The 27,994-nt window shown below is 34.9% G+C and overlaps 1 protein-coding gene across 5 annotated transcripts in view; it reads right to left on the bottom strand.

The window, feature by feature from the left end:
* The window catches only part of AP3B1 (adaptor related protein complex 3 subunit beta 1), a 167,730-nt gene that overhangs the window by 17,080 nt on the left and 122,656 nt on the right, over window positions 1-27,994 (bottom strand). For all 5 annotated transcript variants that reach the window (XM_082336830.1, XM_082336832.1, XM_082336831.1 and 2 more), the window contains 4 exons: window positions 18,149-18,380; window positions 14,935-15,019; window positions 6,024-6,121; window positions 678-816 (listed from right to left, as the gene is read on the bottom strand). In XM_082336830.1, coding sequence (XP_082192956.1) covers window positions 678-816; window positions 6,024-6,121; window positions 14,935-15,019; window positions 18,149-18,380 — 554 coding nt within the window. The remainder of the gene's footprint in view (window positions 1-677; window positions 817-6,023; window positions 6,122-14,934; window positions 15,020-18,148; window positions 18,381-27,994) is intronic.

Below are 27,994 nucleotides of genomic sequence, written 5' to 3'. Positions count from 1 at the left end.
CATTAACCAAGAATAATATCAATTCCACTGACATTCTGTACCACAGCTTTTGGATGAAATGGATTGATCTACAAGTAACATCTGGAATTTAGACAGAGGCAATGACTTTCTTGGCTTATCACTGTTTTTCCTTGCATATATATAGGAAGGACAAGTAAATGTTCAATTTAGCGTTCAATCTGCATTTAAAAAGATCTTCATCTGACTGAAAAAAAAAAATCAGGTTCTAGGTTTAATTAGCTGGATATCATAGGTCAAAAATTAATGTGGGAAAAACAAGCTGCTTCTCACAGATAACAAACCTGATTGAGGCCATTTGCTTTCAGAAACAGAAACAAAAGTAAAAAAACCCATATAGATACTCTTGAAAGTACTGTGCTTTAAAAGGCTACCTTTTCCCTTTGAAACAAAACCAGGAAAGGACAACTCCTCCTAACTGTGTACAGTGAAGTCTAGATATTTGATTGTTCTATATATACTCAACTATTAAGAGCTGAGGAGTACTTAGTCTCAAGTTAATATCAGCTTAGGATTCTATGTTACAGTATAATTGGGTACCTTATCTGTTAAAGGTGTGCATAATAAAATTTTCCCTATTATTATCAAATGTTGACGAATTTTGAACTAACAAATTCATATTAAAAGATGGTTCCACTATGAATGACATGTAATCTTACCTGTGTATGTTATCTTGACCAGAAGGAACTACACCCAGGTTTGCTGCCTTCACTACCCTCTCAATTATTACAAGTCTAGTGGAGTTCTGTGGAGCAACAGCTATTGTAGCAGATGTCTCATTCATTCCTGTCAGCATCCCTGAAACATTAAGTATTTCATTATGAATACTTTAAGATTTGCTTGCTTATTAAGCATAAAACCAAAATAAGAGAGTTCTTAAAAAAAAAACCCACCACATTTTCATTAAAAGTTAAATCATTCGTCAAGAAAACAATTTTATAAGAAATTACATAATTACATTAGTTTAATGTATTACTTGCAATGCCCTATTATTAGAAACAATTTACTAATAACTGAACAATGATACGTGTGATACTAGTGCAACTGTGAAACCAAGATGGTTCTTTTTCATAAAAAGCATAACTTAAAAGAAGAATGTAAACACAGAAATGAAATATTAAGTAAGACTCATTTGGAAAAGTCCAGTTTAAGTAAGACCACATACAAAGACACCTTCTAAACTTTCAATCATAAACCCACTGCATTTAATTATAATTTCATATCCAATTGCTAAAAATAATCTTGAAATTCAGATAGTAGTCATGAAGATAAAGTAATCACATTAGAAACCGGTAAATTCAGTTAGTATCCATCTCTCTAGAATGTCATGATAAGCTATGTGATTAAAATAATTTGAATATCACTACCAAATGGAACAGAAATGCCAAGATCATATCCAAACATATGCCAAAAAAAAGTAAAGAAGGAAATGTTGTTCAAGGACATTTTAACAAAAACCCCCACTTTTCTATCAACATCCATTGTTTAGAAGAATAATTTGCCGGACGCTTGTGTTGATTAAATCCAACAGTAACTACAACTTAACATTGTGTGTGTATTTTTACACTATGTTCAGAAGCTGAACACGCAGACAAACAATGGAGCACAGTACTTTAGGCAGAAATATGAAGCATCTGAAATCCACGGTAACATTAACAATGAAAACAATGTAAAAGTCTCAAAAGGCTAATGTTTTAGGGCTGCACATACAGTTCTAATGCAGAGCAAATGGCACTAAGATGCTTAATAGAACAATTAAAAAAAATAAATCCAATATTTTAATGCACTAGAACGCGCATTAGCTGCTGTCACAAAATAAGAAATATAAAAGTAAAAATGGAACAGCTCGTAAGTAAATGACGGGATATTTTTGAACATTATTTGCTCCTGAAGAGAACAAAAATAAGCATACAACTTCTATAAAGATCAGCTTTATCTTGGGAATAGAACATTCTGTTTCAAATTGTTTAACTTTACTATTAGGCAAAAGCTTTAAAAACTACATACGCAGACTAAAACTGCTTTTAAGCAGAGCACAGGGACTGACATAACACTGCTGAGAGATGTGTGTACTCATTTAGGATTTAAACCTTCTCCATTAAGCTCTATTGAAGAGCAAATGCTGAATAAATGAATGCAACTATGTTTATGTTAAAAGCCTGTTTCCCGCAGCATGTAATTAAAGGAAATGTTGTACAAAGCCAGTACTTTTGTCAAGCTCCTGTAAATGGAAAGATGGATAGCACTCAGAGAAGTGAATGCATTGCTTCATATTTAACCTTAACACTCTTGTCATTAATGGTTTGTCTAACTTGTTCTATAAAAGACAAGGTACTGCTCCATTGAAGTAAAATTAAAAAAATCAACTAAACCATGCTTTTCAGAACAGAAGATTCATTATCGTCGACTAATGTATTGGCATAAAGCAAAGTAACATCCTATCAAGTAAGGCACACATTCAATCTGCCTTTTCACCCCCCTTTATTTTTAACTCATGCTGTTTTATTGTTATAGGCAATTTGTACCACTCAGCATGACAGTGTAAACTGAATCAAGATTAATTTACATGCAAAAGAACACTTAGGAGAGCAGCATGGTAAGCAAATGTATTGTCTCGATTGCTGAGGTGGAAAAGAACCTGGAAAGAAAAAAGGGTGCTCTAATTAAGGGGCATCAAATATGATTGCTCGTGGTAGTCAAGGGCCAGAAAATAGTAAATGTCCAACCATTTAAAGAATTAGCATCTTCCTTGTTAGGAAGACAAGTTGGATATATAAATCTTAATAAAATTAGGTAAACAATTTGTTTACTTAACCAAGGTGTTTTGGTTTTTTTTGTTTTATTTTGTTTTGTTTTGTTTTTAAATGTGAATCAGGTATACACTTTTTAAAAAAATCTGACAAAATTATTTTAAAACATGTCCGTAGAGGGGGCAAAAAAGTTTTTATACTTAAAGTAGTTTTAACTGGCTATTTTAAAAACATCTTCATAAAAATTCTGATTAATATCCAGCTATAACAATTGTGTGCCACCTTTAAAATTGCTTGAAACATGAGAATGTAAGAAAACTCTAGTCAGAGCACAGAGCAGCAATTAATCTGGGTTAACTAACTGATACAATGAAATAACGTTACACATTTTTAATAATAAAAGGAAATGAAATTAGAAAAATTACACTGGTAGGTAATAAGGTATGTTAGCTACCAGACTAGTCCTATTCTGAACTAAGGCAAGGGAAGTTTTGCTACTGATTTTTAAAAACAGAAGACAAGTAAAAATTTGGATATAGAGATCTCAACAGTACATGCCTCACTCATGCAGAATTCCTGCTACAGAAACTGGACTTTTCATAAGAATGTGATATAGAACAGGGTATAAAATCCTGAGGCCTGAAGATCAGTAAAAATATTTAACCAGAAAGGTAAAGAGTAGTTTGGCAATACCATTTTCATCCACTGCCTCTGAATTGTCAATCACAACATCAACCAGTAACTCAGCTGCTGCTCTAGGGAATTACCTCACCGGAGGATTCCCCAGCTCAGGAGGGAAGGGAAGACGGTGTAGCAAGGCTAAGCGTATCATGCGCAGCATGTGGATAAATGCAGCTTTCGAGGTTCTGCTGCTACCACTAGATAACCTTCACAGCCATGAATATTCAATAACCTGTCTGTTTCCCTCTCCTTATGCCATCAGGAAGAAAATGGACATATACAAATGTAATAGACAATGCAAAACAGCAGAGTGTAATTGAGTAAAGATGTGTAGCAATGAATTGTCTTCTACATAGCAGTATAATACCGGCTATTTTCTCTTTAGCATTCTTATTAGGTTACACATGCAATTTAGATGTAAAAATCCTTAAAACCCATACATATTCTCATTCTCCCCCAATATAATCTTGCATTTCTAATATTCTCCTCACTCCTTCACTATTTTTTGCCTATTTGTTTTGGTTCCAAATAAAATAAGGCATCTCCAGGTACAAGACTTGAAATATCTTATGTCCAAAAATGAAAAAAAAAAGGAAAAAGAGAAAGCATGACAACTGAAAAACAAGTTATATAAATCAGATTCATTTGGAGAATGCAGGCAAATCAAAGTTAAACACAAAATAGAATAATATATACCAACTTCTAAATTGCCCTGCATTTATTATTGTAATTTGGATTTTTCATTTAGCAAGATCACATAGTAATTCTCCCCAAATGCTAGCTGCTCCTAGATCTTTGTAATAAATACTTATGTAAAATTTAGAACTGAGACCTCTATTACCACAAATATTCTGAAACAGCTGATATCTATAAGAAAAAAGATGCAATAGAAAAGGTTTTAAACCTGTGGTAAATTTGCCAGCATCAAGTCCTGCATCAAAGAATGAATTCAGGAAGACAGAGAGAGCGATACAGAAATGCCAAGAGACCTTCATGGATTTACAAATACTTCATATAAACAAATTTTCAAATAGCTTTATTCAGAGTAGCCTTTCTGCTCTATTAAACATAGCAAACAGCTGCCAGATTTATTCAGACAAATAATCAACAACCATAGAAGTAAAATGGCAGAAGAAAAAGGAATTTTGGCAACAACTCCACAGAGGACCACAGCTATTCTCCAAGTACACTTCTTCTATGTGCTCATGGTTCTGTATGGCCAGTCAGGAGGAAAAAAAGCCCTCAGTCACAGTAAAACATACAAAAACTCTATCAAAATATCACAAAGCAAGCAAATATAAAGGGGGGGGGGGGCAGGGAGAAAGAAGCACAATAACCTGCCTTGCTTTCACTACAACCTCAGCTACAATTTTTAGAAGGGAACAGTTTAAAATAAATGTGCCACAGCCTCATTCAATCACTCACCTTGGTTTGCTGAGCAGGTATAAAGCAGAGAGGCAGGCTTTAGCCAGCAAAGGGTAAGAACAGCAAATAAGTATCAATTGGTTAAGAAAACAAAGCACAATCCTAACTTTTCACTGCAGCCATAAGCGTAACTGAAAATGATCTAGGCAATATTTAAACTACTTTCTTAATCATTCAAAAATACAAAAGCAAGAAATGCTCAAAAGCAATAATTGATAATACATAGCATTACTCATTGGTGTTCTTGACTGCTTGATGGATAAACTGAGTTTCTGAGCCTTACACAGCAATGAGACAGGATCCCATGGGTATATTCTCATCTCATTGTGAAGAGATTTACACATGTAAATCCCCATACATTGAGATACATGAGTAAACACCATTACATTTGAATGCATCCAAAAGGTAATCGTTTATATTTTAAAATATCCAAGAATCATATCCAAATTAAAGGTAGCAGTATGGACTGTTCCATTTAACACATGGTCAAACCTAAGTACAATTTTCTCTAATTATTTTGTATAAAATATTCAAGTAACTAAAAGCTCTTACAAAGATTTGCATTTGGACTAGCATCAGAAACTTACATTCTTTAAAGACACAACATCAGAAGAATGTAGAAGTATATAAAAGATGTCAGCTTTATAAAATGGTATTCCAAAAAGAATTTTTTTTTATATGAAGTGTTTGAAAGGAAAAAGATTAAAATCATCTTCAAGGTAGCTGAGGAACAGGTACACTAATAGTATTTAAAAGTAGCCTTGGAATAAAGACTAGTAAAGACAGACACCATATCAATGTATATTTGATTTACTTCCTTGAGCTGGCGTTCCAACTTTCTGCTTTACTGCTAGTAGGAAGGACATTCACTCTTCATGATAGGAAGCCAAAACTCTCTGAGCCAAAAGACTGGTTCAGGGTAAAGGGTAGGCTTTGTGCTTTTAAAGGCATACTGAAAAGCTGTCAAATACCACTGCACATCCTTTTTAAGATATTTTAAAATGAAATCATTAGGATCAGACTGAATACTAACAGAGACTAACACAAACAGCTACACTGGAAGCACTTGCTGTATGCTTGTAAATTGAAAGGCACACAGCCCTCTTCTCATCCAAATACATTTATTGAAGCTGATGAAATATTTCTCACCTTGTTCCTTCTTAAAGTCCTTCTCTGACATAGTGACAGGCAAAAGCAGTTCTCCAACAGGGGGTTGAATGTTAACATTGAAATGATCATCCTTTGTGCTGGGGAAAGAGAAATTACAGACAATCAACCAAGTGCTTCAAGATAGATTAATATATACATATCAGCTCCAAATTTACTATGGAACCTATAAACAGTGTAAGAACTACCTGCATGATTTCTACCTTGTTAATCCAAAAGCCTGCTAATTTCTTACATCAGTAAAGCTGATCCATTTTCTCCAGAGCAAATGTAGTATTAATATGGTATGCATGCTCTTGTATTTGTAAAAATGTAACTTTTAATCATAATAATGTTTATTTGTAATCTACAAGGCATCGCACTCAAACTAAATGCTTGCAACAGAAAAATTATTATGCATTTTACAATTCCTTTAAAAGAACTGTTATTCACAAATTCTGTCATCAGCCAACAGCTGTGCCAGAAATAGAGCTAAATGTAGGAAAGGTATAATTTCAGCCAAAAAGCATTACTGTTGTCTGAAAAAATCCCAAACAAACCGAACAATAAATCTGGGAGTAAAAAAGAAATACCTTTGCTCACTTCAATTTCGCAACATTCTGCACATTTAAACAAAACCACACAGCACGTTGGTTGATGTAAAAGCACACCAGAAAATTGCAGAATTTGAGGCAGTTTTCATGATGGTAGAGAGTTAAAAAACCTACTATCAGTAATAGCATACTACTATTAAATGTTATAGATTCCTCCTTAAGAAATGAATACCATACAGGAAACTTTCTCTCCCTACCCATTCAATTCTCTGAGTTTCCAACTATCTTGTCTTGGAGTTCTCCAAGTCTACACAAACTCAAGATACATTCACTGTGCTATGTTTGATTGACTAACTATACTGTAAGGGATTCAGCTAGCAATTCAGGATCAGTACATCCAGTCAGAATCTTTGCTAATGCTTTGAGGCATGAGACGTTTTTAGAAAAGAACACTTCTTTTTTTTTTTTTTTTGCTGATGTACCAAATAGTCAATACATATTGATTGCTGATATGCCTCTGATATCCTACTTAAATATAATGATACAATCATTAGAATGGAAAACACATTTCATCAATTAATATCCATGGTATTTATATTAACCTCAAACATGTGTTACTGATTTTTTCTAACTCTGCAACTTCAGAATTCTGAAATAAGATAGACTGATGGAAAAAAGAGCACTGGATCAATAATATAGAAAACATACGTGACTCCCTCCTAAAGATGTAAGATAAGCCACCTCAAAACAGGAAAGCATTTTATGGTCCTATTACTTAAAATTTTAATAATTACCCAATTTCACAATCAAATGCTTAGGAACTAGTACATTCTTACTTTCTGACTTCTGATGTGTTATAATTATGCTTACGGATGCAATCTCAAGTATGGGCTTTTCAGATAAAATTCAGCATTAATGCTAACTTTGTTGAAAATTATTATTTAGAAAACATACAGTGAAACAATCCCTTCAAACCTGGCTAGTATTTCCTTTACAAAGAATAATTTATGAAGTGCTGCTTTTAAAAATTCGATTAGCTAACAAATTATCACTTTTTTTCCCCTATATTATTTAAATACCATCCATCTCTAAAGTCATTAGCACACTAAAAGGGATTGTTTGACTGGCTGGCCCGATCAAGTGCACTGTAAGATAAGAAAGTAATATTTTTTTTCTTTAATTTTTCCTTTGAAAACTGATCAAGAACTCCATCAGCTTAAGAGCTGAAGGAAGGGTCTTTAATCAACTGTCTCATAACTTTTTGCTGTTTATATATACTACTTGGACTATATGCTAAAACTTTTAACAATACCTTCATTGGTATTGTTCAACTGACTGTTCAACCAATGTTATCTTTTGTATTTAAGCAAGATGTGCACTACATAATGCAGTATAAAGCAGATAAACAGTTTTGCTTACAATGATTCATGTCCTACATTGACTGGACATGCCATTTGTACATAAACTTGACTTAAAACATCAATGATTAGATTGCTTTGAAATGCTTATAACAATATTTTCAGAATAGGAAGGAATAAAAGCATGAGCATAGCTTGGTTTTATATGGCTGTAACTGCTCGAGAGGACCACTTGACACCTCTGCTGTTAACAAACATTCCACTTCCTTTTCCCCTAGTGATTAAAAAGCTAATAGATATTCTTTGATAAACCATGAACTCTTCATAGTCTGCAAGCAGAAATTCTGATTGCTAGTTGTTCTTCAAAACCACTTTGTTCTTAATTTCACTTTAGCCAGCATCTGGTTTACTTTGCATTACTTTAATTTCAATGTACTTCAGTATTTATTTTTCAGCCAGGGAAGATCATCCTCCCTTTTATCATTCTCTTTATCACCCACTTTACAGGCTAAATATACAGCTTTTGTTTATTGATCTGCATCTCTTGTTACATCTTTATATTAGAGATCTAGTAAGATCTAATTTGACAAAAGTAATTTCATAGTTCCATAGAACCACAGAACAATTCGGGTTGGATGGGATGTCTGGAAATCACCTGGTTCTACCTCCTGCTCAGCCCGGGGCCACCTCAGTTCACATTGCTCAGGGCCTTGTCCATTTGAGCTCTGGCTATCTCCAAAGATGGAGATCTCATCAGATATCTAATGGATAAGTTTAATAATAAAATTGAGTCTTGCAGTACAACTACATAATTTCACCCAACACCTAGTGAACTAAATGCCAGTGTATTTCACTTATTTATCTGTACTTTGAATACTATAATTAGTATAAATGATGTTTAAACAAAAAACTGCAGAAGTGGTTTGAAGCTTGAACATTAACATTTAAGAATCAGACAATTGGTTCAAGCTCCATTGAAATATCTCTCAGGTGGTATTGCTCTAAGCTGAAGAAGCTTATCAGAAAAAAAGCAAAGTTTCTCACGCCAACAAAACATAACTGTTTTTAGATTTCAAAAACTAAAGATCGCATTTTCTGGTATTAGCAAGTGCAATTGATAAGTTACATTCTTACTGGAACATGTACACTTAATGAGAAGTCTGCAGAAGGAAGCTCTAAAAGAATCAAACAAATAGGGATGTCTGAGAACAGTACCTTGCCACTAGTTTGCAAAATTGGGTTTGTATTTAATTGGAAATTTAGGGGCAAAAAAAAAAAAAAAAAAAATCATTACACTTATTGTTGCTTTAATAACTGTTAAACTGTACATATTGTATTTTTAAAAGACTTACACCACTTTCATGATGTAATTCCAAGGATGACATGAATTTACCTTCTGATGTACCCACTTAAGATGAACAAATGGGAGATGATAATGCTCCCACAGGAACTCAGGGAGACTTACTATCTCCATGATAAATGACGCTGCAAGACTAACATTCAATCCTTTAGAAGACGCACAGTTTTAACTTTTCTTCAGATGGCTGCAGTGGGAGCAGCTAGCACCTGTCATTTGAAACCAGTGTCCATTCTCCTTATTCCCTCTCTCTTCCCTCATTTATTTTAAAGCATTGGCTCCAAAGGGTTCCCGGGAAAGAATTTCTCTGCCATAACAAAAGACTTGAGGACAATGATGGCAACATCTTCTTTAAAACTAATACAAATAATATTATTACTTGTGAATGAGTTCTTATAAGATTCCACAATGGCAGTCTTTAAAGTCTTAGTTTTCAAAGCTTTTTAAAAATTATTATTCTAATAAGAGGCTGGGGAATGTTCTTCTTGCTATTTATATTACCCTTTTTTGTTTCACTCCTAGTAGCTGCTTGACCCAGAATACACCTATCCAAGACCAGCTCACTATTTTTGTCTTGTATTCAAAAAATCTCCACAGATGATAAAAAAAAGAATGGAAGAGGAAGAGCCACACACTAAGTTCCTGCAAAACATGGAATGAAGTCTAGGAGACCTTGCTCCTAGTCTTGCTGAAGAAAGGAGGAGATGGCATCCTGCTTTTACAAGAAAAAAAGCCAGGGTGATAGAAGGAATGAGATTAGTTGCTCATGCCCAGCCTTGCTTTTTCCAGGTCAGTTATCTATCTCGATATAATTGCTTTCTGGAACCCACCCAACTGACTACTTTAGAGTAATGAAGTAAAGAGAAGAGTACCAGATTGCTTGTCTTAATATCCAACATCTGTAAACAACTTAGTGATCTGCTGACAAAGCACTAGGGAAGGAAACAGCAAGAACCAAGTGAAAATGCAAGTGACAGTGATGTGAAGACAGTCCTGCATCTCTAACATTAGCTTTTAATATATTCCATAACATATTCTACTACATAATTTTAATCAGATGCTTTTGTGCAAGCATCTACACCTGAATGCATGCTTGCACTCAATACAAATACTGACTGCTACCCAACGGTCCTCTTCATTCACTTGTCTTTGCAGACTGAAGTTCTGCTTGGGAAGATTACTACATCAATGCAGAGTGAGGTAAGAGAATTTCATGCTGCAAAAAATCTCTTCCTTGGAAAACAAAATTTAGAGCAAAAGCTTTTACGATAAGGTAGAACCTGCAGACAGCACACTGAACATGGCTTTCAAATGTGTTTCATTGAATTTACTTAATTTAAGAAAATGCTAGATTCTTCCTGCTACACCAGCCTCTTCTGGAGTAATATCGAGAGTGAAACACTGGAATGGGTTGCCCAGAGAGGTGGTAGATGCCCCATCCTTGGAAACATTGAAGGCCAGGCTGGATGGGGCTCTGAGCAACCTGATCTAGTTGTAGATGTCCCTGCCAATTGCAGAGGGGATGGACTAGATGACCCTTAAAGGTGCCTTCCATCCCAAAGCGTTCTATGAGTCTATGATTCTACGATTAATCAGCAAAATGCTCTCTTTATACAGGCCAGGGTAGATGAGGTGAACAGACAGCTTTCTTCTGTCAGCGTAACAACAGCAGAAGAGTATGTACAGGGTCCCAGCTCTTCTAATAACACTGGGACACAGGAAATGCCAATATAAGGTAACCAGCTCATGCTTGTAAAAACCTCTGTAACATGTCGCACTATTTTCCCATAATCTTATTATTCTGAGCAAGAATGGAAGGCATAGAAGTTGTTGCTTTCATTCAGTTTCTCTTTCTTCTTGGGAACTCTGATTGTACTCTTTGCACTTAAACTCTGAGAAAACTAGGGGAAGAGATGCATGGCATGGACATGTTCCTTATGCCAAGTTGTTTCAAAGAGAGCTAAACAACATCCTGCATACTTTTCAAAAGAATGGGGAGAAGAAAACAGGTCCTCCGTAAATTAATTTTATCTTCAAAGCTGTGGTTCTTTCACGGCTTTGGGAACAGCTAAGAGAATCTGGAAAGAGAGGATGAAAAGAATAGGGAAGAAGAGGTAAGGACAAGCCTCCTTCTCCAGCTCCCAATGTTGTAAAGAGGACGTCTCCCCTTCACCTTTAGTCACTCACCAAACACCTTTGCTCACTGACACCTACCTGCCTAGCAAAGACTGAGGTCTCTTACTGGGATGGTGAATATACTAATGCTTAATTAGAATTCAACAAGCTAACAGACTACCTTGCATGTGAGTTAGTTAATAACAAATTGCTTTATACTTCTAAGTTGTGTATATTCTGCTTGCAGAATCTGAACAATGTAACCCAAAAAGAAACGGTAACGCTCACAAAAATCTGTTAAAAGACTAAGTTCCTCCATTTACTCCTCTTTAACTTTCTGCTGGAGAGGCATTATTGTGCAGAACACCAGTGTGGCTGAAGTAATGTGCCTCTGCAAGGAGATGGCACAAGAAAAATAGCGATGAAGAGATGTTCTCCTTATGAGTACATAGTGTGAGCATCCTAATACACATTCTAAATAAATACATTACGCACAGTTTTCAAGTTAAGGTGTTTTGCCTCTTTTTAATTAGTGTGTGATCTTGGTAAGCTTTGCATAATAAAAATAGTATTTACGAGGGAGGTCTTTCAAAGCTCAGCCCTTCGAACCTCTCTCTGTAATGCAGTTTCTCCTTCATTGCCCTTGATTTGTACAACAAATTCAGAAAGAGATCTAAATATTTTATTACTCATGTTAGTTTTTTTCTTTGTACAGTTTGTATTTATTGAACCACTAGTACAACAGCACATCCCCAAGCAGAAAGGTAGTGTTTGCTATGCAAAACACACAGTCCATGATTGGCATCTAAGACCAATTGATCTACCCATTACCACTATCTCCCTACCCCCACAAGCCTTACTACAAAGCTATTGATTTAAACACTGCCGATCGGTTTCCATTTTCTGATTTTGGGCAGGCCAATTAAGAAAGTGAGTAATTGTGATTACACTGCTTCAGGATCAATTACATTTGATGCAAGACAAAGTGCTCCTCTTAGAACAACGTAAAGAAAATTATTATGATCAGGAACTCTTTACTGCTGAACATGCTTCTAACAAAAATGCAAAATAACTGACAATGTCTTTCATAAAGATATGTTATCATCAGGAAATACAAGAATATCGACACCTTTGTGTGCACAGTATTTCAACTTCATTTTGACAAAGTTGTACAAGTCATTCTTCCTTTTGGATAAAAGCTTTTTAAGAAGCATGACAAGTTAAAAAGGCTGCAGCTGAGTCCTCTGAGACGTTGCCCCCAAAACATCACACTGCACAATTTCTTCAATGATGTTGAACATCAGTAAGATTTTGAACAACATGTTTTAACAGTAAAATAGCAACTTTAATGCAAAGAACATTTTGCCTATTTTTATACTATTTTCTAAGAACAAGTGTCAAAGAGACAAGGCCTTATCAATTAGCAAAGGAACAAAGTAAGCAATTCCTATTCTTAATTTAATTTTAAACTTAGCTTGAGCTTTGTCATTGGACTCACATTGTCCAAATCATTAAAATGAATACACCGCTGAGGTCTGAGGCAAATCTATTTACAGTGATGTTACTCATAGTCTGGTCGGTGTTCAGGAATATTGATCTGTCTTGTTTGTCTAATAGGAAAATAATAAACAATTACTAGGCAATGTTGGAGAAAGTAATCAGTTTTTATATATCACTAATACAGCAGACCTCCCAAAACATAAAGGTGATGATCTGCATAAAATCAATGTGTTATGCTACATTGCTTATCCTCATCACTGCAAAGATTCTTAGCAATAAATGGCATAAGTTTGGAATCAAATCATTAATATACTGAAAATATGTACTTGAAACAAAAATATCTGCTCTATTTAAAAAAGAATGTTCCTGCTTGATAAAATGAGCATATCTTATTTTAAAAAACCCAAAATATATTAGGGAATAAAGAGCCTATCATTTTGAAGCAATTACAAAATTGCATTGCCTAGAAAGGAACTTCCCTTCCCAAACAAACCTAGCATCAGACAACAGTCCAAAGCTGCTTCCAAATTCCAGCAAACAGCATACAGACCAGCTACAGCAATGTGATGTGCATAAACTATATGCTGGAGACATCTTGCTGGAGGTACTAATACCTTTAAAATGACCATGCACGAACATCCATTGTATGGGAAAACGTTTGAGGAGTATGTGTGTGTGGGAAATCAATAGTAAAACCTCCTTGCCCCTAGAACAAGAAATTTTATTTTAGCAGTGGTTCTTTTGGAGTCACTTGGGTACACTTCTATTATTAAGATTTTCCTGCTATGTTTAATAACCTGTAAGTTGCTCAAGCTGTGCTTAGTAGTATTAGTAGTACACTAAAATTTCTACAGTGTGCAAGAAAAGGGTACAGAACTTTCTGAAAGGGCTTCCCCTAAACTGGAATGCATCAATGTGAATGTCTATTCAATATCCTTTTTTGTGCAGAACATAGAAAGTAGTGCTTCTTGCAACAAAATACGTCAAAAAACATTATTTCAAAATATGTAAAAAAAAAAAAAGAATTGTGCAGATCTGTTTAGTGCCTTTGCATAGCTTCAAAGACTCTATAAGCCAGCTCTTAAAAGAAGGCGTCTAGCTTTCCTCCATCCCTCCATTCCCAATGTTTGGACATGGCTACTATAAATTTTCCCTGGTTTCAAATGCTAGTTAATAACAAGAGTTCTCACTGGGTGAACGGGTTCCCTGCTAGCCTAGAATGCAACAGGAACTCATACAAAAGAGGATCTCGAATATGCCAATAATGAGCATAAAAAGCGTAAATCAAGTATATAAGACAAAATCTAGCCAGTTACTTGTTTTCATTCTCTCTCTAATCATTTAAAAGAATCTACAGCATAAGGAATAAGCTTCTTTGGCCAGCAAATTTTGGGGTTGGTTTCATGCAGTCATGTTACATAGATCACAAACAGCCATAATAAGCACTCGAGGTAGTAAAATTGCTCACACTATGTGCTTTTTTGATTTGCGATTTCTTACAAGGAAGAACACACACAAAACATTCCAGCAGACTAGTCAGACCTGTCTGCTTCCTTCAAGGTGGTGTTATTAAGAAGAATCCCAAGAAGAGGGGGGAAAAAATAAAAATAAAGCTCAGGAACAGCGAAGTAATTCAAACTGGAAGAGAAGTTCATGCTTCTACTTGGTATCATTTATACCAAGGGAAAAAACAGGACCTCCCAAACACAACCTGTCAAAGAGTTTTTGAACTTATACATGTGACTTCAAACCTAGATGTGAGCTTACCATCAAATCTGTGTTTTTAGAAGCAAGTGCTACAAAAATTTGGAAGACTGAAGAAAACTGATAATCCTTGTAACAGTAAACCCAAACACTAATTATGTCTTATTTCTCTAAAAACATCTTGGGTATATATCATGTTGTAAACTGTTGTTCAATTCTTTAAATATTTAATAAACAGCAAGTCTGCTACTGCCAAGTAAACTTTCAATATACACTCCTTTTGCCTTCCAAGAGTAAAAAATTACCCTCACTCCCCAAGAACTCACCATAACTGGAAACTGGCCATCTGAGTAGAATCACAGAAGTCAATACCCATTGAAACGGTAACGGATCCTGCAGGCTCAAGGCACCCTACGTGAAAACATTTTGAACAGGTCAAGTACACATGCAAAGCAACTGAAGATCCCAGACGCAAACCTCCAAACTTCACATAATTAGAAAACCTGTATTAAAAAAAAAGGTCCATAAAAAGAGCCAATACTTGCAGTTTTATTTCTAGTAGGTATCACCCATATGTCACACTAGCATGTTTAAGTGTCTTGGACTCCCCCTCCCCACAGTTAGTGCACAAGAAATGTTGCCATTTCAATCTTACAACCCTGCCATCAACAAAATAAGGATTTGTATTAGAAAAGCTAGGAAAATTATTTACAGAAAAAAATATATTGAAGTTACATCCTTTTACTTGTGTACAGATCCAGCACTGAGATTTCATTTTCAATAACACTAGTTTGCAAATTTAGTTAATAAATAGTAAAACACAACAAATATTAATAAAATTCAGATTACTAGACACAGTAATGGAAAAAGCCGAACTTAAAAGTATTTCATAATTAGTGTGGTTTACTTATTTCTCAATACTCCACTTGCATTAGTTATGGAAGGGAGCAGAAAGATTATGAACCCAAAATGGAAGATAATTTTATGCTTTACAAGCAGTGCAGAATGAGGCACTTCTCCAAATTAAGGTATGAACAGACATGGTCATACTTAGTTTCTTGGCTGTATCACTATTCTGTTTCCTCAAATGTTGTAGACATAAAGCTTTGTTTTGGTAGGAAGAAAAGCTCTTTCCTTACTTAAGTAGGAGGTATTAAAAACAAGCATTGGAGCAGAGTTTGACTTCTCAAGATTACAAGAAAGAAAACCTAAAAACACAGTTAAAAGACAAGAATTCAAATAAAAATGATTGAGCAGGCAGAAAAATGTCTAATTTCCAGTTTATTCATTAACGTATTTGATGCTTTTCAGAAACTGAAGAGTAGGCAGCTGTTCCATGACAAGAGGAAACCAAATTTAACTATATCAAGATAAAGTTCTCAAAAATATGGAAAACATGGAGGTGATGCAGCTAGGCAAAGACTAAACTAATGCTAGGGAATGAATAGAAAACAAAGTATTTCAAGAAAAGAAGTCTGTGTAAAGCATCAAAAGATTACGGGCTCCAGCTCAAATTCAGACTAAACCTTACCAAAGTCTTTACGCTTGATGTTTTCAAATGGGGTTTCAAAGGCACCTAGCCAACAAGAAAATACTGCATACAGGGATGTAGGTGAAATAATTTGGCCCATTTCTACTGGCAAAATCAGGACAATTGCCAACAATAATTGCAGTGATGGGGGCAAAACTAGACTTATAATCCAATAGGAATACCAGTCTACACTGACACTTCTGTTGGTTCTGCTGGGCAAATTATAGAATATGTTTTCCAAATGCTGGAAACACAAAAGGTAATAAGAAGAACAGGGCATATAAACTGAGTTCTAGATAAAGTGACAAAGAATACAGAAAATTTGCATTCATGCAAGGAAAGCAACATTTTTGGAGGGAACTACAGATGATATAATAGCTTATTTTCTGCAGAAGAAACCAACAGCTTCACAAAACAGGTACCACAATAATGTCTTTCTTGAGGAAATAAATACTTTAAAGGCTAGGATTGTGTTGAGGAACTCAAGAAACCTGAACTGGATAACTTATTCATTCCAGATTTTTTCATCTTTTTTATGTGAGAGAAGTGAATGCTACTGTTCACTGACTATTACTGTGAGTATAGTATCTCCTGATCTGATTTACAGTATTACTAGTTTTCTACTTGTAAGCCTTTGTGACTTTACTTCTTTGAATGTTTAAAGGGAGGGATATAAAATTAGGCTGACAGTCAAAACTAGCTCGAAATCAGAATTCTGCACTGGACTTCTTATCTTGAGGAATAAACACTCAACAGTTCACTTAACACAAAAACTAATATCTTTCTTAAAAGTAACTGTCTTGATCAAGTATGTATCATTACCAAAATGCAAATGGTTCCCAAATTTTAACTCTGAAATAAACTGTAGCATTGTACAATTGCTTTTGTAGCTATCTGGTATAAATCTGTATAGCCTTTCAAATGTTAAAAAAATAAGTATTTCAATAGCATACATCAACTTAATACCAAACACCTTTTTAACTACTGAAATCTTTACTTCATTGTTGTGCTTTAAGAACTTGTTTCTGTATTCTTCTAATGTCATATGGATTCACATAGTAACGTAGCTCATTAAAAGAGAAGAAACGCATCTAAAGTACAGGAGCTTGTGTCAAAAAGGAGCATGTCTGTCCTTTCCATTTATATTGTGAAACAGAGACACTTTTGTTCCTTCTGACTCTACCATGATGTCCTAAAACAAAGAACTGCTGAGAAAAGAAAGCAGTTTGTGTGCACAAGTACTACCCTTGAGTAAAATTTGCTATGATCTGTGTTCTTCTTTCTCAGGTTTTCTACTCTTTTCCACCAGCAGAAATTTAGCAAAAAAACCATCCCAATCAGAAGGTAGAAAGTAAAACAATTTAGGTTAGAACTGACTACAGCACTACTTTCTACCTAGTCTAAGAAGCCACACTTTGTGGAAGTATGGTAGATGCAAACTAGACTAAAACACACACTTCCATTCCACTGCCAAAAGCTCACAAAGGAAACGACGAGAAAGCTCTGAGCCACCAAACTAAATAATACATCTACAAATGTTCTTTAAAGCTTGGAAAGAAAATCATTGTCACTATACAAATCAAAACCTCATTCTTAATAGTAGCGTGTTACAGCCATTCTGGACGAAGGCTGTAAGAGAATTAAAGTCTGTGGGGAGACAGAAAAAATTTATTATCTCAACTGGAATGGATAGAATATAATTGATATTTGAACAAGCAGGTAAGCTTTCAGGCATGGAAGTTCTGATCTAAGGAGTAATTTTCAAAGTCAAATACAAGTGGGGGAAAGCTGAATTAAATTTTTGTTAAAATCAGATTATCTAAGAAAAGATAGTTGTATGAGTGTGTGTATACATACATACATACATATGTGTATGTGTGTATACATACATATATATGTGTGTATACGTACATATATATGAGTATATGTATTATGCAAGAACACTTCCCTATATTTGAAATTTTGCAAAAGATTAAGATTCTGTATTTTTAAAGATAGGATACGATTACCTATTGGATTAAACTCATGCATCCTCATGCCTGGAGGTAATTTCTTCTCCCCGATGTGAATATTCTCTATCTTCTGATCAGTTGTATTCGTTACTGTTACTTGCACAGATACCATACGATCACCAAAAATGCCTGGCTGTCTTGAGAAGTGATAATGAGCTGCTAATCCTTTTCCACTCATTCGATGAAGCAGTTCGTGCGTTTTTGTTGGCACAGAGACTTGGGTAGTGACCTGTTAAGTACAAAACAACAGTTGGTGAATGGTGTAAGCAAAGAAGAGATAAAATGACAATTAAATATTGCACTTTTAACTCGGCTAGAGCGCCTGCTTTCTAGTCGGAATTTTAGTGAACTAGAAACATGTAAGGACATATTCAAATCCATAAACAAATTGCAGTAATAGATATCAGACAACAGATCCTAAAAATAACATTTCTGGTGTTGAGAAATAGCAGCTTTAAGATTGTTGTATTTGCCTCAATTTCCATTATAAATCTGTTTTCAATATTTTAAGTCTACAGTTATCCATTAAATTATCGGATTTTTTTTTAAGTTACAGTTAGAATAATTATGTTGTTTCCAACAAGAAGCCTCTCTCCATTCTATGCATCAGTACTCAAGGGTGACCCCAAGCCCACTGCATACTGTTAAAGTATAGTGAGGTCTCTTGTTAAAACCACAAAAAATGTTGCCTAACAATTACACCAGTCAAATACTAAAAACACAGTTGTATAGAGCAGAAGGATGTCACCACTTTTTTAATAGTCTAGTGGCCACAAGCAATAAGAGAAATCCTAAGGATGTTTGGGTCCATTCTACCCTGAAGAAGTAGCATGAATAAAAGACACTCAGTGTGCAAACAAATTCCCAGAAGATACTGCTGATAAGGAAATCTGTAATCATGAGCTCAAAAGTGCAAAAGTAAGAAATATGCACAAAACTGCAGAAAAGTGAATTTGAATTCTTTAAACAAGTTTTAAGGAAAGGCTAGGAAATGACATGAAAAGTAACACCACACAAACAGAACACAGAGGTTGAAAAAGCCAAATGCTCATCACGAAAATCCCATTTGTCTGATCAATGCACTATGAGCTACTGAACTTTACAGTATATCTCGTAGATATATCTGTTTATCTGTTGCCACTGATGAGTGTCTATCTTCTCTTGCCCTACTCATAGCCCTGAATGTGTAACTAAGTGAAAGAGACAACTGCAAATAGCAGGATGTTCAAGACACCAAGCAGCTAAGCAAGGAGAACGGGCTTTTATCTTGCCTTCCCTACAAAACTCTTACAGGTTGCTGTATTTCCCTGACTGCCACATTTAACATCAAGGGGCTGATCTGAAGACTTAGTGAACACTTCCAGTAATATGAGAAGCTCGTAAGAGCTGGGATTTAAACCCACAGGCTGAAAAGTATCCTGTTAAAAAACTTTAGAAGTTAGTGAGCATGTAACAAACTTGATCTTCATCTCTGAGCACCAGTTTCTGAAATGGAAAGCCAGGCCAGTAATATCCACCACCTCAACTGAAGAAAACTACATGAGGAACTGAGTAAGTTTGTATTCAGAGGTGGCTTTGGAAGATGTATTAAGTTTCACACATATCATACTGAATGAAGACCAAATAATGAAGGAAAAAAGGCAGAAAGGCTTCCCTTCCCCTCAAAACTCAACCATTATGTGACTGTAATTAGAACAGCACATACATGATGTGATCCAGCGAACACCTCTGTAAAAACTTCCACATCAGATTTCACTTTCAACTTTTTACCTACTGTTTGTTTCTCTAATATACAAAACCTCTGGTATCAGGTTTTTTTAGAAACAAATTAATGATTTATCAGTAACCTTCAGTGTCAAGACTAAAGGCAGTTTCAGAACACGTCTGAACTGAGGAAACTCCACAACCCCAACTTTGAACCTGTACAATTTATTAATACTTTTAAAGTAAATTGGTTAAGTTCAGACATTTTCTTCTCCCTAAAAAGATAATGTAGGATCCTCAGGGACAAAATTTTAGGTTTTCCTATATGATCAGAAGAAAATACAGCTGTTTACAATAGAACACATAGCCAAATATTTAAATTTCTGTCCCTCTTCAAATAACAGTAGTAATACAACTTGAAGAATACAGGCACCATATTTTTAAACGGAGTCAATATTTACAGTCCAATTACTGATCTCTGACAAGCATGAAAATATCTAATACTTTTGTCCAAGAACACAACTCAGTGAAATTTTACAAAACCCGTAATGACCAGGTATCTTTTTACTCCAATGCCATTTTACGTGCGTAAATACATGATAAGATAAGGGTTACTTTTATGTAGCTTATTTTTAAATTATATTTATAAAACAATCACACCTGTGACATCACATGACCAGATTTCCAGCTAATGTAAAATGAATGGAAAAAGTATGAATTGTATGGACCTTCACAGTTCCTCAAAATTCAAACCACCTTTCAATACTAAACCCAAACTTCAATACTCTGCTTAGATTTCTAGAAATAATTGACAAGGTCAAACTCTCAAAAAACAGCTCAGTTGTCAGGAAATAAGAAAGGAGGTACTTCAAATAATGAATACCTTATTGGTACATAGAAAGAGACAATAGCAGTACAAGGTTATTAGCAGAGTCACACTAGCACCTGTTACTTAAACCATTGCTGAAATAATGAATAAAACTTAAGTTTTAAGATGTAACTTAAATCTTATTTTAAAGTTTAAGCTTAGCCTTTAACTTTTAACATTTAATTCAATTTGAGCTGGACATGCATAATAGAAAAGTTATTTAACTAAATGCTTCATCCATTTTTCACTAACTAGCTTAGGAAACATGTTTTATTCATGTTAAAACAAGTATTTTGAAGTACACTAGCTTCTCTGTGTTAACATATATCTGGTTTTATTAATACTATTTACTAACAGGAATGAAAACATAAAAAGTTAGTAGTCAGAAGTCCAACATGCAGATACATATGCATACACATACAGCAAAAATCCCTCACTATGCTTAAGTTGTAACACTGACTCAAATTTTACTGAAACCTTCCTGTGATTTTTAGAGATTTTAATGCATGCCCCTTTCAGCATAACTTTTCATGTTTCAGTCATAATTTCACTTGTTAGCCCATTCACTTCTGTTTTCAATATACTATACAGAGCAACAGACACGCAAAGGTCTGCCAGAATAATGACATTATGTTTTAACCGTCTTCCTTCCCGTAGAACATTAATTTTCAGTTGCATTTAATGTGGCAGTACTAGAAATAAATAAAATGTCTATATGCTGAACAAAGGAATTTAGTTCTGGAAAATGAGAATTCTCAAGGCCTCTACTTGCTAGCAAGGGTTTTGAGCTGGCAAAGGTTGGTGTGCCTGTAATGCAGTCTATTTAGCAGTTGCATCAGTCTAGTAAACAGAGTTTTTTGGTTTAATTCTAAAATTTTTAATGCATACAATTGCAATAGTTAAAATAAACCCATAGGACAGATACCTGCAATCACTCTGGGGTTAAAATAATCCTCCAAAGAGTTAATAGAACAAGAAGCATCTTGTAACCAGGAGATAATCCCCTACAAATCTTACACAGCATATGTTTAAATAATAGAAGTCGTTTGTGTACCTTTGGATGGTTTATGAAAATAACCAATCAATTCTGCAGACACAACATTATTTCTAAAGGAAATCTATGTGACTCGTGATGCCTGCAGATACACAGAGACAAACCACACATATTTTATCAGTTTATTACAGTAAGCAAATAAGCGTGGAATGAGAGTGCACATAACTGTCTACTTAACGCTTACTGAAACATTTATAAGAGCTGTTATCTCCCTAATAACAGACAGACAGTGTGCAATTTTAGAGAGGAGAAAAGCTTCATATTTTTTAACACTTCACTAAAAAGTAACTGAAGAGTGTAAAATGAAAAATACTCTGTGCAGTTAGCTGGTAATGGACCATATTATCAACTCAAGTTAGATTTATAGGATACAAACTAGTCGCTAATAGTTATTTTATGACATAGCGTGTCTGCTTTTTTTGGGTAAAGATTATTAAGATTAAACTTGCAAAACTTTTTTTTATACAGCTGTTTAGAATGACAGAAATAAAAAAAATTAAAATATAGACTGTCCTCCCACCCCATTTTGACTGAAAGCCACCACGAATTAGAAGTCATTGTTGGGACACCATAGTGATATATGGTAACAATATCTTGGTACGAGTCAGACTGGCCCCCACACTAACTGCATATGTTGAAAGATGATCCATCACCCTAAAAGAAGCTGCAAATATTTTTAAGCTACTTCTTATATAAGAACAAGAAGGGCAACATTATGATTTTGCCTTAAAAGTCCCCCACTTATTAACCATGTAAAGGGAAAAGTGTAAGATCACTGACAGTAGTTTTGGCTTTCTTTATCACAACAGAGCTGACTAGTTACAAAACACTGCACAATCCTCTGCACATGAACATGCTTCTTTTTGCCAGCTCAGTAAGTCCTTAATAACTAAGTTTAAGTTAATACAAAAAACTATTTTCCATAATTATTTAAAATAAAAAGCACTACAGGGTTTATTAAACCTACTACAGAAAACAGAGCTGGACAGACTTCCTGTATGAAATAGTATTATTATTGTTACTAAGCACAAAATTATGTTTGTTGTCTTTTTTCATTTGTATTTGTTCCTTAGCTTAATAATGCTATAATAATAAACATAGATTATTTTTTGATCCTGATTCAGAAATGTATACCTGTTTGGATAAAACATGTATTATTGGAAAAAAATAGTTGCTTTGAAGAATGATGATAATTATAGTTCTATTCCTCTAAATTACATTCTGTTAAAGCGGTGGACTGAATCATTTAATCTAAGTAGCCCTTCTACTGCCCTCCTATTGGCAATATCCATGACATAATCCAAGAATGACCTACTGAGCTGTGAGAGCTATATCCTCTCTTACACTCACTGTAAGGCTATGCTCCAGTAACTCCGCAACAGCTAAGAGGAGAAGGGCTATCACATAGCCTAGCCACATTTACATGATCTTTCAACTGAAGCTTAAGAGCAACTTAACTGTAATTTTATAGTATCAGGAGAAAGATGGAAAACCAGGCAAACAAAGGAAAGACAACTACTGGCAGGAAACAGTATATTCATGATCTTTTGCTCCATTACCAGTTACGTACTACTCACAGTCACAAGGCAATGTTTTCCTTATACAGCTCTTACAAAAATAAAGAATTAGTAATTCATAAAAAGATATAATAAAAAGCAAACAAAGAATTGCAGAAAGAATGTCAACATCCTACTCTGCATTATTTCAAGAGGCTGTAGCAAACCCCAGTGTTAGAGCGTACGTAAGTCACACTAATATGGTTTGCCAAACTAAGGACAGCACCCCTCTGATGAGGGATGGGGAAACAAAACAAGCAAGCGAGCAAGCTCATATTTTCTGCAGTCTAGAAAAGTAACAGGATCCCATGACTCAATTTGGGTTAATTTATCTAGACATCGAGACACTTCAGGACATCATGTCAAATTCTGGAAAATACTTAAAATAGCATTCCACCAAAGGCATATGTAACTGCTCTACATCTACTAAAAGCCATGTCTTCTAGGAAGCCCTTCAATTTCTAATACATCCTAACTCCCTTCTTTTTGCATTGTCACCAACTTTTAGGCTCTACGCTTCCCTAAATGATTAATATGTCAATGAGGCTAACTGAAAATTAGCATACTAATGCTCATATCTTTAAACCACTACTGGTTTCAGACAATTTCAGACATTAGAAAGTAAGTTCCAAAAATTCATACTGAATTCCAACATCAAGAGAGTAATACTTTTGTCTCTAAAAACTTGCAAGGAAACAAAAAAACAACAAACAAACTCCAAAACAAAAACAAAAACCAAACCAAATAACTCCCATTGATTTTTAAATCACACAGAGATGAATCTCAAACAAAAGAGTACTTTTATTATACTGCCCAAGTCTGCCCCTGTAAGGCTGCCAAAATTAATCCTTTCCTCTGTCTTTTTTTTACTCTAGTATTTGTATGGTCTCAAATCATCCTTTCAGAGAGTAGTGTGTTGAAGCTAATCTGTGAATCTAGAGATGATAAAAATCTTCCATAATATTAAATTATCCCTTTTCTAATGTTTTTATGTCCCTTAGATTTTTCAATGGTTCTCTTAAATTATAACCAACTGGACAGATTTCCAGTAACTCTGTATCAATAAAAAGTATTGCTCTTAGAGCATAAAAATGACTAAAATGATAAAAATGATATAAAGGGACCAGAACTAGGCCTTAACCTGGAGTTCATGAACAGCTGAAAACTCTATTAATCCCACACCAGGTTAATCAAGCACTTTTAAAACTGAATACTTGTTTTGTATTTTATGTGTAACTGAGGCCCAGTGAGATAGATTGCATTTTGTATGTATAATAGAACTTAAAGCTTTATATTACAACAACATGTGGTTTTGTTTGAGATTTGGCATCTTTGCCTTTTCCTTCTGCTAAGTGTAATGAATCACATGAATAATCCAATGAAAATACTAGTGAAATATTTTTAAAAGCCACGCAAGAAAGAATTTCATTAGCAACAAAATGGGAATATTCTCATGATTAAAGTCAGGATTATTACAAAAACATGAAGGAAAGGGCTGAACTCAGTGTCATAGTTATGGGCCACAAACCTCAAGTGCACGTTCTTCCCCATAGGGTACTCTGGGATCACCAGTGGACTGTGAAAAGGGCTTAAACACATACTAAGGGGGAATTTTCTTTTAACTGCATTTGCAGAAAATTCCTACACTCAAGGGCTGTATTCCATTCCATGTTTCAACTTCTAAAATAACGGTGACCAAATCAAATGGCGAAATTCATACCTGTGCATGGGAAACCTCAAGATTTACTATCATTTTGTCCTACGTACGCTTCTACGAAGTGAAAAGCAGACAGTCTGGTCAGTGATGCATGTGTGTGACTTTCCTCAAGCAGCATGGTATTTTAAACTCCTTTGCAACAGTCATTAGGTGTTTCAAGGAAAACACACTCTTCCAATATACAAACACATAATTTACTTCAATTTAGTGATTCGACCCTTCCACTGACCACCTAACTGAAAAGTCTGAGGATTACCTGAAGTAGTTTAAGAGTTAGAAAAACAGAATAAAGTGGCAGCCTCACCTTGCGTCCTAATTATGAATTTGAAATAGCGGACGCTGCCAAGTGGGATTAATATAGATTTTGGCATTGAGACTAAATGACTTCAAAGAAGTTCCTACAAATGGTTTCTAATATATTATTTTGATTTTGGCAAACAGCCAGAGACCTCTAAAGTGAAAACATACTGAACCCTACTGGCTATAATGTATAATTTTACAGTTAGGGCTATACTATCACAACTCCTGCGTAGTGGTTTCTTCCAACAGAAGCACCTAGTTCAAACTTTCCCCCAGAAAAGGGCCTCTTGTGCCAGGATAAGTGTATAATGTAAGTTGAAACACTTACTACACAGTATTAACTACAAGCCAAGGTGAATTCAGCCTATAATACACTATATTTGAAATCTAGCACAGATATTTAAGAATCCTAAAATGTAAATCACATCTTTGCCGGCTTAATACAACTATATTTGAATCTTGGTCACTACATTTTGTTGAAGAATGCAACATATTATTTTAGCTTCTATCAGGATGATCTTAACGCATAGTAACCCACCTGCAAGGACAAAAATCCCAAATCCACACAGAACCTGCTGCACATATACATCTATATTAGCACCTCCTCAGTGTGGGTGTAGAATCTCTGCATGTACTGGAATACATCTCTTATACATGATATTGATGTGCCATTTTTCCCCAAGTTTTATTTCATTTTACACATAATGTTTTAACCTAGAAAAAAATCCATATTCCTTAGTTTGTGAAAATTACAGTTGACCTAAATGAGATCGTTGCTAAAATACAGCTTTTCCGTGTTTTGTTTTCCTTAAGCTTCACTTTTTGGCCTTAAAAACAAAGAAAAAAAACCATCTGATACAGTTCATAGTCTGTTAAGAGATAAAGAGGTTTATTTATAACCAGTTACCTTCAGTTTCTTTGTTTAAATTCAAAAGCACACCTCTTTTTTTTTTGGACTCGGAAACAAAATTTGTGGCATCAAATGACTTATTCAGCCTCCACGAGGCCACTTCTTTTCACACGCATTAAGAAGAAAGGCCACTCAATCCCATCCACACACAGCTTAGAGTAATGTAAACAACAGCATGCACGGCATACCGCAAACAAAAAACGTCACCCCATGGATATCTCTAATAAAGGCTCTACTGTACAGACACAGATCCTGAATGTAAGCACACTGCTTTACACAGTAGCTGCGGCCATACTTAAGTGCCTCAGTTGACAACTGAAGGCAAATTAGGTAGGTAATTTTTTCTCATCTACTTTTGAAATTACCTTGGTACTAACTAATATAGAGTATTTCTGCTACTATTGTCTAAATCCTCCAAAGATTGTTAGTCAACTGAGCGCAAACGTAGCAGCAGGAAGACTGTGACAATTACCATTTATTAAAACTTATTCCATTTTACAGCAACTTTTAATACGCAAATGTATTTAATAATAGTTGAAATTTATGATTTATGTAGTAAGCATATGTTCTAATGCTGCTGGTTTTACAAAGCTTTTAGAAAGCTCCTTCAGCGGAAACGGTAGAATGACTTTCCATAAAAACATTCCAAACTAATAATAGTAAAAATTTGTACACAAATCTTCCTTTACAGCCATGAATTCCTGAACTCTTCTATACAATTAAAAGATCTATTTTACAGCTCTTACAAATGTACCTTTCCCCAATTTTTCTGGCATCTTCAAATCAAGAACACAGATGCTAGGGACTAGAAACATCAAGTGACACTGTATGCACCCATATAAAAATGGATAATCCAAGTGAATAAAAGTTTAAAATGAAAACTTTCATCAACTGCTCAGTGACCAAAACTAATTCAGGAAGATTCTAAAACTGCTTTTTTTAGTCTTAGTATGTCAAGACACTGTTCAGCAAGTCATTAGGAGAAAAGCACGCAAAAATAAGGTGAAAGTCTGCCACTAAAGTGAGCTTTTTAAAACCCATCTCTCTGATGCTACTATATTTAGTCACAGCATCATTCAGTAGCCTTTAAAAGAGTCATCTGTCTCTCCAATATCTTCTAGAGTCTATGGCATAAGAGGACTGAAAACATTTCTAAATAATGCTGGTGTGAGAAAATAGTGGCACATCACTGACCAACTTTTTAAAAAACAACCTTAACATGGGTTTGGAGGGAGGCAATGGAGGGTATCCCACCTTCCTGCAGCTGTTAGCAAGAACTTTTAGAAAACATTAAGATACATCTCTATTGGCCTAATTTAAAAGATTCCAAGTCACCTTACTTTAACAACTGCAATGTCCTCGCCTTTCACTTATTTTGTACTGCTAGCCTACAAATCATGTGGCAATGTACTACTGGTCCGTGGCAGGAATGATATGCCCTAACAGCAGTAACACCTCTCAACAAGTTGAGTTAGCCCCATGCATAGCTTTTACTTTCAATGACAAAATATTTATTGTCCCAAACAAATTTTAAGTTATTCTTAATATTCTGGGACAAAATCTCAATATTATAATTTGAATATCAGGTGTTTCATTCCATGTGATGATGACTCTTCAAGTAAAAGTGACAAGATAGAGTCTTACATGCATCAAACAAGACTTGGTTATTTGCTTTTTCAAATATGCCAAGAAAAAAAAAAAAATCACGAACAAAGTTTAAGAAATCAAGACATT

The sequence above is a fragment of the Platalea leucorodia genome (assembly GCF_965183815.1).
Source record: "Platalea leucorodia genome assembly, chromosome: Z".
Classification (NCBI taxonomy): Eukaryota; Metazoa; Chordata; class Aves; order Pelecaniformes; family Threskiornithidae; genus Platalea; species Platalea leucorodia.
Note: the sequence above shows the minus strand (reverse complement) of the source record. Positions and strands in the feature narration are given on the sequence as shown.